The 16,367-nt window shown below is 41.4% G+C and overlaps 1 protein-coding gene across 1 annotated transcript in view; it reads right to left on the reverse strand.

Annotated features, from left to right (window-relative positions):
- The window catches only part of DROSHA (drosha ribonuclease III), an 88,612-nt gene that overhangs the window by 40,993 nt on the left and 31,252 nt on the right, over positions 1-16,367 (reverse strand). The window contains exons 14-15 of the mRNA XM_064160832.1: positions 10,478-10,602; positions 5,748-5,847 (exon numbers count right to left, since the gene is read on the reverse strand). Coding sequence (XP_064016902.1) covers positions 5,748-5,847; positions 10,478-10,602 — 225 coding nt within the window. The remainder of the gene's footprint in view (positions 1-5,747; positions 5,848-10,477; positions 10,603-16,367) is intronic.

A 16,367-nucleotide genomic window follows, 5' to 3' on the forward strand; every position in this document is an offset into this window, starting at 1 on the left:
AGCAGTGCCAAAGTATCTGAGTGCATTCACAATACCTGTTTGTGCCAGTTTGAGGCTGGGGGTACCTTTAAGGGCCACAAAGTTACAGCCCTTCAGGAGGTGTACTGGAAAGTGTAATCTTCATACTCCTTGCCATAATGCTGCATCCCTATAAAAACTACCTGAAAAGTCAGTATCTTCCTTTTTCCCTCATCTCTCCTCCTGGGAAGGATGCCCAGGTTCTTATCTCCTGCAGAAGAGAGAGGCCTGGTTGCGAACCTTGGAGATGCTGCCAGTTAAGCCCAAGGTGGCTGGGGCTGCCAAGCTGAATTTCTGTGCTGTGTCACAAATTCTTTTGGTATGGGGGTAAAGAGGCATGGTGGGGAGAAGGCATGTGGAGGGTGAGGGGGGCAAGTGCAGAGTCTTTCACCTGGAAAAGAACAAGCCCAGGGAGCAGTATAGGTTGGGGAATGACCTGCTGGGAGGCAGTGAAAGGGAAAATGATTTGGGGGTCCTAGTTGATGAGAGGTTAACCATGAGCCAGCAATGTGCTCTTGTGCCCAGGAGGGCCAATGCCTTTCTGGGGTGTATTAGGACTGTAACTAGTAAGTTGAGAGAGGTTCTCCTGCCCCTGTACTCCAGATGCAGCCCCAGCAGGGAGAGTACTGTGTCCAGTTCTGGGGCCCTCAGTTCAAGAGGGACACAGAACTGCTTGAGAGAGTCGAGCACAGAGCCACAAAGATGATCAATGGAATGGAACATCTCTCTTATGAGGAGAAACTGAGGGAGCTGGGGCTCTTTAGCTTGGAGAAGAGGAGACTGAGAGGTGACCTCATCAATGTTTATAAATATGTAAAGGTTGAGTGGCAGGAGGCTGTAGCCAGGCTCTGCTCAGTGGTGCCTGGTGACAGGGCAAGGGGCAATGGGTGGTAGTTGAGGCATAGGAAGTTTCATTTAAACATGAGGAGGAATTTTTTCACTGTGAGAGTGACAGAACACTGTAACAGGCTGTCAAGGAGAATTGTGGAGTCTCCCTCTCTGGAGATATTCAAAACCTGCCTGGATGTGTTTCTGTGTGATCTGCTATAGGTGATCCTGCTCTGGCAGAGAGGTTGGACTCGATGGGCATTTGAGGTCCCTTCCAGCCCCTGACATTTAGTGATTCTGTGATTTGAGGCCTGTTAGAGGGAAGGTTTTGAAAGGTTCTAGCCTAGAGAGATTGCACTAGGCCCAGGTTGCAGGACTGGGCCAAGGCTGGATGTGAATTTGTGTATTTTGTATGCTTTGCTACGCTCACCACTATGCAGAACTGTAGCGTTGTAGCTTGTGAACTGCTTCTCCATTTAAACTTCCCAATTCTCCAATCCTGAGTGTGGAGCAGTTTTACCCCTTCTGCAAGAGGTAGAAGAGCAACCTGTCTCGCTTGAAACCACAAGGCTGTTTAAGGGCTGCTTTGGGTAAACAGTTTATAAGACTAGTCCATATCTTCTAACTGCCAACCACAGGCTGTGGTGGACATGTTGGGAGTACAGTACAGACAGAGGATTTTGGTAGATCAAGAAAAGAAAAATGATTGCATATTTTACTGTAACTGACACAAAAAAACAACCTAACTCATACATCCAAGACAATGCATAAGCAAGTTAAGGTCCTTAGCATGAACACTTTCTTTACCCTTGTGTGCAAAACAACCTCTTCCTTGAAGCCCACTACCATGAGGACTCCAGAAGTATTCAGTATGAATAAAACAGACTAAGCAAAAGAAAGGGTTCGTTTTGTGATCTCAGCTACTTCATAATAGTTGCTGTGTGACACTAGTCCTGAATCCTATTACAATGAAATCTATCAATATTACTACTTCTTTTCTTTTTTAAGCAAACAAACAGATCTGGGGAAAAAAAAAACCCAAAACAACAAAAAATCTCAAACCTCTCCCCCCGCAAAAAACCCACCAAAACCAAAACAAAGCCACAAACCAACCCCAAACAAACAAAACCCAACCAACACAACCAAATCCAAATCTGTTTTGTCTTGATCACTGTTTTGTATCAGTTAAACAGTTTGCCTCTAGGAACTACAAAAGGGACAGAATAATTAAAAGACTCAGACAGAATCATTAAAAGAAAATATTTTCTGTAAACATAGAATGAAAAAAAACAGCTAAATAAATTATCCCTGGCTCAGGAACTCCTGGTTTCAGCAGTGCAAAGCCCCCAAGGTGTGCAAGCTCACCAAACAGCATGCAGTAACAGGAAAGATTCTCTCACTGCTCTTCCTTCTTCAGGACACACTTTTCAAAGCTGCAGCTCATCCTCTCTCTCCTGGTTTTCACTACAGGCCACTTGCTCAAATCTGTCTCATCCCAGCTTTCAGTGTGCAGCCTGTGAGCATCTCTGGGTTCTGTCTACTGTTCCATAGGGACTCATGAGGTGATTCCAACAGGTGCCTCTGTCCACACACAGAGTCAACAAACTTCTGCCACCTCTATAGTGAGACATTTAGAGCATGAGGCTAGCTAGCCTTGACTCCTTTTATATTCAATGAAGGGAGATAAAAGGCTTCAGAAAAAAAGAAAAAAGTTTAAAAAGGCATTTCATTCTCCATTGACTTCAAAGTGAGCCTTCAGGTCCCAATTTATGCACCTGCTGTAATGCTCCAAGTAAGGTTTGAGAAATGTTATATAGTCTCATAGTGAATGACGGATGGCAGGGGGAACAGAGATGCTTGCAGTTCTGCACCCCTTGTACACTCTAACACCTGCATTTTGAGGCTGGGTCACTGGGTGGTTTCTGAGACAGGTTCTCAAGTGCTTGCTAGACCTAGCTGTACTGTGAGGCTGATTGGCTCAGGAGCACTCCAGTGTTACTTAAAATACTCTACCGTGACCTGGTGAGACCACATTTGGAGAACTGTTTCCAGTTCTGGGCTTCCCAGTTCAAGAGGGGCAGGGATATACTAGAGAGTGTTCAACAGAGGACTAGGAGGATTATTGTGGGACTTGAACATCTCTCCTGTGACGAAAGGCTGAGAGAATTTGGGCTGTTTAGGCTGAAGAAGAGAAGACTGAGAGGAGATCTTGTTAATATTTCTAAATATCTGAAGGGTGAGTGTCAAGAACATGGTGATGGTCTCTCTCCAATGGTGCCTGGTGACAGGACAAGGGGCAATGGATACTAACTGTAACAAAGAAAGTTCCAACTCAACATGAGGAAAATCTTTACTGTAAGAATGATGGAGCACTGCAATAAGCTGCTCAGAGAGGTTGTGAAGTCTCCTTCCCTAGAGACTTTGAAGACCTGTCTGTATGTGCACCTGTCTGACCTACTCTACACTTTGGCAGGGAGGCTGAACTAGGTGATCTCTGGAGTTCCCTTCCAACCCCTACCATCCTATGATTCTATGATATGATTCATAACTTATGAGTGCAGGTACCAATAAGAGGCAGCCCTATAGCTCCTTCTAAGCTACTGACACTTTCAATGGCAAAATGCATTAGGTTATGCTCACATAAAGCTGTTGCTTCAGCCCCATACAGCACTCTGATAGCAAACTACTTCATGAACTCATTATCCTGGATAATACCACCTAGAAACAAAAATCAGCACACCACACAGCGTGTGATAAATATTAAAGGAGCATTTTATCTTCTGAAGCTAAGCATAATCACCCCCCTACATCCACTACAATTTTACATATCAGTCATCCAATAGCCCTAATGAAAACATGCCCATAAAACAACAGTCCTGCCTTCTATTTGCTCTCCTTGTAAAAAGCTGTGTCAAACAAAATCATCTCATCTAGAGACACATTTACTGTTTTCCTTACAACTGTGGCACGGTTAAGTCACAATTTTGTCTTTCCCCTTCGCCCCCCACTTACAAATAAGGAAGCCATGGGGTTATTTAATACCAGGATCAATCAAATATTAACTAAGACTCCTGCTCATACAACAGCACACTGTGCTTTGCAGTAATAATAACAATCAATTGTAATGTCAAATATATACCAAATATTTGCCTGAACCAAAGCTACATAATTAACAAACTGGGGAAGACATAGGAATTGGACTCAGTTATCCTCATAGGTCCTTTCCAACTCAGGACATTCTGTGATTCTAAATCAGAGCTTCTGACCAATGAATAAAAATACACCACCTCTTAATTAAATTCCATCCAGTACCAAAGCTAATTTCTTCTCTACTCCTCTCCTATGAAGACAGACTGAGAGAGCTGGAGTTGTTAACCCTGGAGAAGGGACCAAGGCCTTCCAGTACCTGAAGGGGGCCTACGAGAATGCTGCAGAGGGACTGTTTGCAAAAGCCTGTAATGATAGGACAAGGAGCAATGGCTTGAACGTACATAACAGAAGATTCCTACTCCACTCTGGTGAGACCCCACCTGTAGTACTGCATCCAGTTCTGGAGCCCCTGTTACAAGAAGCATGTGGAGATGCTGGACCGTGTCCAGAGAAGGGTCACAAGGATGATTGGAGGGCTGGAGAACCTCTCCTATGAGGACACACTGAAAGAGTTGGGGCTGTTCAGTCTGCAGAAGAGGAGACTCACAGGTGACCTTATTGTGCCTTCCAGTATCTGAAGGGGGCCTACAAAAAAGCTGGGGAGGGACTTTTTAAGATATCAGGTAGTGACAGGAGTAGGGAGAATGGAGCAAAGTAGGTTCAAACTGGACATGAGGAGGAAGTTCTTCACTATGAGAGTGGTGAGAGCCTGGAATGGGTTGCCCGAAGAGGTATTTGAGGCCAGGCTGGATGAGGCTCTGGCCAGCCTGATCTAAGGTAGGGTGTCCCTTGTGGTCCTTTCCAATCCTGACTGACTCTGTGATTCTATTCTACGATTCTAATAAGTTCTTTGTCAAGAGATTGGTGGAACACAAGAACAGGTTGCCCAGGGAGATAGCTGAGGTCTCATCTCTGGAGTTAAGCTTGAAAAGGCAACCTGATCTAGTAGAGGACATCCCAGCTTACTGCAGAGGGGATGGACTAGATGACCCTTGGAGGTCCTTTCCAACCCAAATCATAAGCTGCCCAATTCAAAATGGCTGGTAGACATGGACCAGAGAAATTCAAACCTTCAGACTAAACTCTGAATAAACCAGGTATCTGAGAGCAGGCTGCTTTAGTCTATATTTATATGACTATTTTTCTGATTTTAGTTTCCAACTGCTTGAGTATCTGCACTTTGAAAATGCTTTTTGCTCATCACTTTGGGGAAATAAAAAGAGAGAAGACAAAAATTTGACAAATACCTCATTTGTCATTAAAGATTAGTGGAAGTAACAACTAGATGATTTCAACTGAAAGATCTCAAGGAATGTCACTAAGACTGTCTAATAAATTATGGTTTAAAACCATGAACAAGTGTGGTAGTTTTTGCCTCAGAAGAGAAATATTTTCAATTATGAGCCAGTTCAAAAGTGCACCCTGAAATAAAAAGTCCTTCTCTATGCAAACTCTTGAAACCCTTAATGGCAACAGCTATAAAGAATTATGGTTTTATAACAATCATTTCTATAATTAGCTAAAAAACCTGCAGCAGTTTGACAGCTGAAAAAAAAAGGAAAAAAAGAAAAGAAGAAGAAAATCCATTCACTAACAAGCAAAGATAAAAATAAATTCAGGGTTAACAGCCTGGAAGAAAAATCTTTTCTGAAGGATTTCTATTGTTTCCATAAACAGGGCACTCACATTGCTTTATTCCACCCTGAATACTCTAGTCAATTATCAGTTATCAGAAGGCCCAGCAGACCTACCTCTCTCTGTGATAATTTCTGTTTATCAGCCTGCTTGACTTTGGGACTATTAGCCAGCAGGTGACGCAGCTTCACGTAACTCTTCCACAGCTTTTGGTACCTGAAGGACAAAACCAGAAAACAAATGTTTTGGTCAATATAACTCAAGGCTCTCATCATTCATCCTTATCAACACACCAGCTGCAACCATACACACACAGGTTGTCCACCAGCATCTTTTTTGCTCCAGAGAAATGTCAAAGCATTTTCTGTGGGAGGTGACAGCATCTCTGCGTTTTGCCAGAAGGGTGGACACAGCAGCAGACACAGCACTGCCATTAGTGCATAGTAGGAGGTGAAGAGCAAAGCTCAGGGTCTCCAGATATCCATTTATCCTCTGTGGTGGGCCAACTTCACATGCTGAAAAGACCTGCCTGTAGCATGACAGCTCAGGCAGGTGAAAAATCCCTTTTCTCCACAGGGTTTGCTTATTACTCATTGAAAAGCAGGAGTAACCTTTCCCAAGAAATGTCTGTTCTTCCACTGGCTCAAATGGTTGAGTGAAGCACATGCAGAAGAAGCCTGCAAGTCATGCACAACCTGCAGCCATTGTATGAACAGTGCAATAAAAGTTCCATTCCCTGTGGTTTTGTGCTGAATGGAAATAGCAAGACAAGTTTTTCTCTGTAGTTAGCATTTACTTAAGGTTTCTGGCTTTCTCCAACTATCTAGTCTGTTCCTATTTTCAGGCTGTCTAGTTATACATGAACTTCAAAGAACAGAACTTTTCCCTTGGTGGGAGTCCCTCTGCAATCTAGCAGAGACTTTCACAAAGCTTGTAAGAGCTTACTCCATCCATAGACAACATCCTACCATTATCACAGAATGGCTTAGGTTGGAAGGGACCTTAGGGATCACCTTCTCCAACCTGCCTGCCATGTGCAGGGATGCCTCTCAATGTTGTAAATTGAATTTCCTGCTGCCTTCCCTGATCAGGGTTCCATTGGGTGACAAATGGATGCATGAACCCCATTATGCTGCACAAAAGAATTCCAGAAATGCAGAGAGTAGATAACCTCAGAAGTCCTCTCTGAAGTCCTTTATTACAGCATTGCAGAATCCTGTGCATCACAGATACACTAACAGTCCCAGAAGCCCTTAACAGGAATTCCCCTTAACAGAAGTCCCTCTGTAACAGAATCTCTCTGCTGCCCAAAGTAGATGATTTTTATATACTTTCTTATCTTTCACTTGGATCCCCTTAACAATAGAATTCAGCCCTACAAACAAGCTAAAAATATTCCCCTATAAAAAGGGTTAAAAATAGCTTCTATAAAGAGAGTTCAGTGCCTCCAAAGGTCCAGCTGCTATAGGATGTTTTCTTTTGACACTCTCACAATGTTTCTTTGTCTTCTGCATAAAGATGTTCACAGCATGAAGTAGTTTGCAGAAAGAGCAGCTGCCACATCTCAGCTACACTCAGCTGCTTAAGGCCTCATCTAACCTGGCCTTAAACACACCCAAGGAGGAGACATCCACAACCTTTCTGGGCAGCCTCTTCCAACTGCAATTGACCAACAGGTTCAAAAGCTACTACAAGAGGAGTGACCAAGAGAACTGTGATGTAATCCTTGTGTCCCTAGGGAATGGTTCTATCTTCAAACCAGTGTCACCTCTGTAGAGGTTTTTCAAGATAGCCTATAAAAATGAAACTTCTAGCAGGAAGTAGGAAATTAGAGGACAAAGGGAAGAAGTCTACCCAAGTAATTTAGTTTTATATTTGTGTTACAAAAGAAGATTCTCTACAGTACCAGCTTGGAGCAATGGCTTTAGTAGGAAGTTACCAATTACAGAATCACAGAAACATTTAGGTTGGGTAAGACCTCAAGATCACCAAGTCCAAACAATTTCCTTACTTTACAAAGTGCACTCTAAACCATATCCCCAAGCATCACATCCAAATGACTTTTAAACACATCCAGGCTTGGTGACTCAAACACCTCCCCGTGCAGCCCATGACAATGCCTGACCATTCTTTCCCTGAAAGAAGTTTTCTTAATACCCAGTCTAAACCTATCCAGTTGCAGCTTGAGGCCATTCCCTCTTGTTCTATCACTAATTACCTCAGAGATCAGCACCAACCTCTCCAGAACATCCTTTCAGGTAGCTCTAAGACAGCAATGAGGTCTCCCCTCAGCCTCCCCTTTTTCAAATTAACCAGCCCCACCTCCCTCAGTCACTCTTCATAAGATTTATTCTCCAGACCCTTTCCCAGCTTTGTTGCCCTCCTCTGCACTTGCTCCAGTGGCAAAGCAGTAAATGAAGATTTACTCTTTCTTAATCTTTCCAGCATCCCATATTCAGAGGCACATAAGCATCTTTTCTTATTAACAATTTTCCCCATAGATATTTCTCTGCAGCATTTGCTAATGTCTGCTCCCTGCCTCTGGAGATTCTAATATTTTTCAGTCTATAAACACATCCTAAATCATCCATGCATAGATTTTTCTTCCATTCTGTTCTCTGTATCACTGCAATCTGAAGAATAACAGACCTGACAAATCCCCATCCAAAGAAGAAAAATGAGTTAATGAACAGATCAACCAGTCAAAGAATAAGCACATGCCATGAGAAGGTTTCAACTTAAAACTATGATCCTACAATTTAAGTTCTACTACTAGTATTAATATGTGTGGAATAAGGTCTGTTATTGTAGTTATGTTTGAGAATCAATAAACAGATTACAATAACAGAAACTGTGTTTTAGAACCTCATAAAGAAGACACTAGAGGGAAATATTTTCTGGGCATTACCCCTTTCACACATACACCAGAGTTAAACCTGTGATTTACGATGGCAACATAGAAGTCTTTCACAAAAATGTCTTTGTTATTTGGATAAAAAGAAGCACATCTAAATTCTATACACAGCTCTGGGCAAAAGAAAGCAAAACAACACCAAAAATCCAGGGAAATATTAAAGGCAATTTCAAATAAAAGTGTGGCAAGAACAATTTTTGCAGTTTTATGCTGTTTTCAATGCAAGGTGTAGAACTTCACAAATATTAAGACATTCAGCATCAGAACAGAAGTAGCTCTTCAATTACTTGGTCTAATTACTTTCTTTTTATGGATAAGAAAGCTGAAAGAGGAGGCAGATCAGAAGTCATGCTCAAAGACAAAAGAAAATGTACTATCTGGATAAGCATTCACTCTTCCCATTTCCACCACTCTTCATCTAAAAATTCCAGCAAGCAGTTGTGTATGAGTATGTCTGTCACACATGTACGTGAGTATTCCATCCTCAAAACCGCATGTCCAAATCAACGTCTTTAAAAGACACTGGAGGAAAATGCATGAGGAAATGTGCTCACAAGAGCTGGGCTCCATGCTGGCTGTTACCATTCAGAAAACATATTCCCAAGTTATTGGAAGAGTTCCCTGAAACCATAGGAAGTAAAGAATGGTTAACAAAATCCAGCAATCCATTTTATACCACTGCATGCATCTCCAGTGAAACAGCATTTCTTGCTCTGACTGAAGTGCTGATTCCCTCTCTAATCCTTTACTAGCTGGTAAGGATATAAAAGGTACAGAGAAAAGCAAGCTAGGAAACAGTGTTTAGACTTGATTCTTCAAGTTATAGAAAGAGACAACTAAGCAGGACATGGCAGGGTGCAAGCAATAGAAACATCAGCAGAAACAAACGGAAAATGGCTCTATGCAAGACTTGAAGAGCATCTAATTAAGTGATTAAGTAACAGTGTTGAGACACAAGTCATACAATGCACTCTGTTACTGGGGAAGCGACTTCCTGCAATCTTCTCCCTGTCAGTACCATAAGATTCAGTCATTTGAGAAATGTAGAGAAGAAAGGTCCATTCAGGGCTGTTAAACAAAATGATCTAAATACATCCTCCAGCTCGGAGTCCACATGCTACAGAACTTCAGAAGCCTTGGGAAGAGTTTCTTCCACTCTGCCTTCCTGTTACACTATTCTCTCTGTAAAATCCCACAACCCTGAGAAATAATATGGAGCTCGAAGAAAGTTCCAAATGAGAGTTATGAGGATTATTGTGGGACTTGAACATTTCTCCTGTGATGAAAGACAGAGAATTTGGGCTGTTTAGGCTGCAGAAGAGAAGACTGAGGGAGGGATCTTATTAATGTCTATAAATATCTGAGGAGTGGGTGTCAAGACAAAGGTGCCAGACTCTTTTTGGTGCTGTCCAGTGACAGGAGAAGGAACAACAGGTACAAGCTAGAACACAGGAGGTTCCACCTCAACACAAGGAGACACTTCCTTATGGTGAGGGTGTCAGAGCACTAGAACAGGCTGCCCAGAGAGACTGTGGAGTCTCCTTCTCTGGAGGCTTTCAAAACCCACCCATATCCATTCCTGTGCAGCCTGCTCTAGGTGATCCTCCTTTGGCACAGGGGTTGGACTCAATCTCTAGAGGTTCCTTCCAAGCCCTAATATTCTGTGATTCTGTGAACTCTTAGTCTGACCTACAAGGGCTGTTCTCAGGTTGAGACATTTCATACTGCACACACATTCACATTTACTTCTGCAGATCCTGAATCATGCCAGAAGAAGAAAGGTTTCTAACCTTACATTCTGTAATACACAGGAGCTTGTGATCAGTGCCATAAAAGCTAAGCTTCATGTTGGATTCAATTAAGCGCACAAGCCCTAGTTAAGCCACAGAGCAATGCATTGCTGAATGAATGACGGAAGGAAAAGCATCTTACTGAGGATCTCCAGCATAACTGAGCTGAGCAGGTCGTATCCCAAAGTGGACAATAATGGGGAAAGTAATGACATCAGGATTGAACTGCTCACGGTCCAGCTGATCAATTCGAACTGAGCTGGGCTTCTAGGAGAAAGAAAAACAAACACCACATCTAATTGACAAACACTCCATGGAAGATTTATTGCCACTAGCTCCCACTAGCCAGGAACCACCAAGCAGCAATGTTCCAAGCTTACTAAAATAGCCCCCCAACTAATCATTAATATTACAACAAATATTTGGCAATGACAATGACTGAAACAAAGTTAACTGTGATTTGCTCTTTCAGAAAGAAAAAAGTTTTAAAATTGATTTTACAAGTCAAGAACTAGTTTTATATCTTTTTTTCCCCCCTCTTTTTTCTCTAATATATAAATCCTTCTGTCTCTAATATATATTTTCTCTCTGTCTGTAATACACATTTTTCTCTAATACATATTTTTTCTCTCTGATGCATATTTTTTCTGAGGTTGTTCTAATATTTTTCCTCTACATAAATTTTTCCCCTGTATTTTTCCCCACAATATATTTTTTTCCCCAACAATATACATACATTATTTCTCTAGAATGTATCTTTTATCTATAATGTATTTTCTTCTCTGTGTTTTTTTTTCTCTACAATACATATTTTTCCTCTACATCTTTTTTCCTCTCTATATTTTATTTTCTCATACATATATATATAACTTGTGAGAAGTTAAAGCGTCTTTCTTTGCTTGAACATCACACTGGAAATAAAACCAGGATTGGCATTCTGGCACCCAAGATCCCACATGCCTGAGCAGTGCACTGAGATCAGGTTGCCTCTCTAATTTTAGTTCTGTTTCCGATTTCCCCAAGCGAGTGAAGCTATTGTTAGATCTATTCAATCACCAACCAAACAGCATGAAAAAAATGTCACACTACTCTTAGCAAAGGCTCCTAGGCTGATGTGTACAAGGAGGAAAACAGTCTTGTATAATGAGGAGACTTTTGGCCTTTTTACACTTCAAAAGAACACAAGTTCTTTTTGTAGTTAAAAAGGGCAGCGTAGAGGGAGGCAACTTTTGCTTCACCTCCAAAGCCCATGGAAAATGAGCAATTGCAGATGACTGCAGAAGACAAGCTGCTTGCAGAGCTCTCCATCACTTACCCAGCACACTGAAAAACCCAGCTGAAGGTGCACAGCTTGTCTCCAAGTAAACACTTCTGCCATTACCTCAGAAGCTACTTTGTTATGTGCCTGCCTACCCCCCGCTTTGCAATCAGCAGGATGAGGCCAATGCTTTCTGCCTGTCTAAGGTTTCAGAAAAAGGGCATTACTTCTAGTTACCTGCATCTCAAACCTTCTAATTTAGTACTGTGAATTTCTCCAAGATGAGCTTCGGAGTTGCAGAAGCAGTTCCTAGCATTCTCTTCACAAAACAAAAAAAATATGTCAAGAACAAAGCTTTCACCCTTCAAACCACCTTGGCAGAACTGCTCAAAAGAACCATTTTCTGCATGGATAAGCAAAGCCAATTCTATAAATAAAGGTAAGCCTCATCAGGTGGCCACATTTCCAATCTATGCTGGAAGAACAAAAACTTACTTAAAACTCTGACATTCAGATAGAGAAACATTTTCCAAGGGAAAAATGCTTATCAGCTTCCCTTTGGACACGATGACTGAACATAAAGTTACATTTCCCCAGCCAAGAAAAAGAAAACAAGATAAAATTTAAGTTAGTTTATGCTTTCAGGTTTTAAAACAAAAATAGGAAGGAAAAAATAAAAAGAAGAGAAAAGGTTTTCCCTACAGCATTTCTAATAAAAAGGGATTAGGACAACAAAATCTAATGAAAAAGACAGAGAGGATTTGTGGTGGGCAGAACACTGTTCTCTGAAACAGAGTTTTAAGTCCTGCAATGTAAGTTCATCTGGGTTTGAGGGGTTTGCACTAAGGCAATGTGTACAGTTTTTATCTTCACAAAAGTTGTTTGTTGGTTCTCTCTCCTCAGCATCTCCCATTCTTACTCTCCTCTAAAATGGAGCCTTGTCACACAACTCCTGAGAACCAAGGCTGCAAAATGTGATGAACAGAACATGAAGCACAGTTCAATACACTAATCATAATCGATGTGTTTTTTAAAGTCACAGAGAAGATTTTCATATTCAAACATTTCACCTTTAAGACCCTTAAATAAAAGTAACCTGATCACAGGTCAATGGATGCAAGCTGGAGCATAGGAGGGTCCATGTAAGCACAAGGGAAAACATTTTCACTATGAGGGTGTCAGAGCACTGGAAACACCTGCCCAGAGCTTGTGGAGTCTCCTTCTCTGGAGCCATTCAAAACCTGTGTGACTGTTATGAAAGGGTAAATCATAGTATAAAAATGATAGTATAAAAAATTAACATTGAGTATTAATTTTGATATTCAGAACTCTCACCACCCTTGACCACTAATTTTAATAACAATCGGTTCTTGGTGCAGTTACAGAAGCATCTTACAGATAGTAACTAGATCTAGAAATAACCAGCAAAAATATAAACATGAACTGAACTGGAAGAGCCAAATATGGCTTGTGGTCAATATACTACTTGCCTACTAGATGGACTCAAGGAGCAACTCTCTGCTTATGGCAGAAAGCAATGGTGAATTACAAGAGGCTATAAATATTTACTCTCAAAATTACTACCTCCCGATTCACAGAGCTAGCTACAGCTTCAAACAGTACCCAAATGCTTTCAGGGATTTCTGTTACTTGGCAGCAGCTGAGGCTTCTGATTCTTCCCAAGCTTCACAGAGTGCTGGGAAAGGAGGCAGAAAATATCTGACCTTTATCCTGGCTCCTCTGGATGACCTGTGTATCTCCAAGACTTCCTGTCTCGGCAGGAGAGTTTCAGGTGTAGGTAGGATGTCTTTCAGTGTAGTCTTAGCACAATGACACGCTGGCTATGCAGGCCAATCCTGTGGAGGCATTTAGAGTCTGTTCCTAGTAAACTTGAGGCAGTGGAGATTCCAGGTAATTCAGGATGCACAGAGGTGGTAAGCAATGGCAGCAGGCACGAATACAACAGCAAAGCATGCTGTGTTACCTGCTTGACTCTTCTATTAATACAGACTGAAACTAATGGGCCTTTGGACATAGAATAGCCAATCAGAATGGCAGTTAGCCAAGCTTGACCATATTAGGTGAAGCCATAGGCTTGCTTTACCTAAATTTGGGAAAAGCATAGGGCTTGCACAAGGCAAGCACAAGCTAAGTGTGTGTACCTTGTTTACCAAAGGAGCAAAACAAGTCTGGGCAGGCCAGAGTCCTCAGACTCAGTGGCTCCATGTTGTTTGTGCTCTTTCCCATAGTTGCTTCTCCCCAAATCAGAAGGAGGGAGAGCAGAAAAACATGCCTTGGCAAGGCAGTATACGTAAAAGCCTATTTTGGGCTATCATGTGTACCATGAGAGTGACATGCTCTAGATGATCCTTGTGGTCCTTTTCAACCCCGACTGATTCTATGATTCTAAGTGGTCCTGCTCTAGCAGGGGGATTGGACTAGATGATCTTTCAAGGTCACTTCCAAACCCTAACATTCTGTGATACTCAAAAGCATGAAAGGGAGAAGAGCTTTCAATAGATCCATAGCAGGGTCTGTGTGAAATGTGTGGCCTGGGTATCACTCAAAACCAGACTCTTACTTCACATACCACTGCCTTTGAGTTTTGTCACTCAGTTACACAGCTTTTCACAGCTGCCTGTTAACAACTAGGACAAAATAACTCCTTAAGAATTCATCTCAATTGTTGTGATTGTTATGAGAGAGGTACAAGTAGGCTGTGCTTTCTCCCTTTAGCACAGTGACCACTAAGTTTCCTCTCAGGTGCCATTTCTGAAGGTTAAATGAATGAGCAGCACCTGCAGAAACAGAAATTGCACACCAGCAGGCAGGACAAACAAATTCTTTGTTATTCTTCCTTTTTTTAATCCCTGTGTTCTTTTAGAAGCGCTGTGAGAGGTCATTCCATTATCACAACCTTGCTTTTGAAATCTCATTAAAGAAAGGAAATTCTAACAGAACAGAAGCCCACTTTCTTTATTTCCTACCCTGAGCCTCATCAATGAAGGCTTTGCTGATATCAGAAGATAGGAGATGGTATGCAGATGTAGCAGAGAGGCATGTTAAAACACATCTACATTTATGCTAACAAGAAAAGCAGCAGTATTTCAGAAATGAGGAAGTATTAAAGAGGATTAACATTTGTGAGCCTTTAAATCTCTTCCAACACAAAGTTTCACTGAACTAATGAAACTCCATTAATAAATTAAATGGTTTTAAATAATGCTGAACTATTGTTAAGTGTTTAAGTAAATGGGATTTACATGCCCATCAAAATTCTCCCTTCAGCATGCATGTACACACCTCCCTTGAAAAAATAAAATACAAGTACAAAAACCTGGACATGCTCACAAGAGAAATTATTATTTCTGAAGTGATGTCATGGAGGAAAGCAACAAAATGAACTTTAGTGTTTTCACTTTGTTGTGTCAAGCAGATAAAATGAAATTGAAGAGCTGTCATTTTCTAAACCACTTTCACATTATGTCTATAAGAGAACTGTTTTATCTCCTAACCTTGTAAAATGCAGAGAAAATACTTTCATACTCTTTTCACTTGCCTTCACACTCAGTAGCAACACTGCAATGAACAAAATAAAACCCAAACTAAGAAGGTTATTGTAATCTTCAGAGGACAAAAACGTTCTTACGATGGCATTGGAACATGACAACGTTTTGAAGAGCTGCAGATTCTTCTTTTATGCTTACACATTTTGATGTCTACATGCGACTGTAAAAACATTGTCTGTCAGTAAAAATCACATGAAACCTCAAAACAAACACTACCACTCACATCCTACACTGCCTTGTGCATATATTTACTGTTCAGTGACCCAAGGAAGGAGCCTGGGTGAACTCCTTTACGTTAAACAAAAAAGCAAGGTTTCTGCTACCTTTAACCAGAATACCTTCAGCAAAACCCCTGATGTTATGTCAACGTACATCACTCAGTGCTCACAGTTTGTGCACTAGCATGTACCTGGCAGCACAGAAACCACAAGCAATGTTGTTAGCCAATTAAGTCTGTCTCACAATTTCTATTAGAAGATTCTGGTTTAGCACTCAGTTGTAAGCAGCTCAGGCAGTATTTTCCACAGTAAGAGTTCACTTCTATTCTGTATTCCATGTATGTCACAGATGATCTTGTTTTCTTTTTGGTTAAGAAAGTTTTATCCAGAACAAAAGTACTTGGAATAGAAACAATTGAAAAAAAAATTATCCTGCCCAAATTGTGATTAGAATCATAGAATTGTTTGGGTTGGAAAAGACCTCCAACCACCAACCTAACACCTCCAAGGCCATTAAACCACGTCCCAATGTGCTATGTCCACACATTTCTTGAACACCTCCAGGGACGGCTCCAGCACCTCCCTGGGCAACCTGTTTCAATGCCTGACCACTCTTTCCCTACAGGTGCTTTTATTACTATCCAATTCAAACCTCCTCTGATGCAATTTCGGCCCATAATATCTACTGACCCCCCTAAAGTTAAACCTTGGCCCACTGTGTGCCTGTTCTCCTCTCTGTTCACTTTCCTTTTCACCACCTCCCTTATTAACACTCTTTTTAGCTAACACAAGATATTTTTAGAGACCCTCTCACCTATGTGCATCTTTGTCTGTTGAGGTGAAAGGAAAAAAAGAGGCAATGCAGAGCTGAAGAAAGACATTTGCCTCACCAAGGGACAACACAACTCTGGAAGCACCTGAAGCAAAACAGCACAACTTCTACACAGGACAGAATATTCAAATCACTTTTCTATCCCTTTACATAAA

The sequence above is a fragment of the Pogoniulus pusillus genome, chromosome 21 (genome assembly GCF_015220805.1).
Source record: "Pogoniulus pusillus isolate bPogPus1 chromosome 21, bPogPus1.pri, whole genome shotgun sequence".
In the NCBI taxonomy this organism is placed as follows: domain Eukaryota; kingdom Metazoa; phylum Chordata; class Aves; order Piciformes; family Lybiidae; genus Pogoniulus; species Pogoniulus pusillus.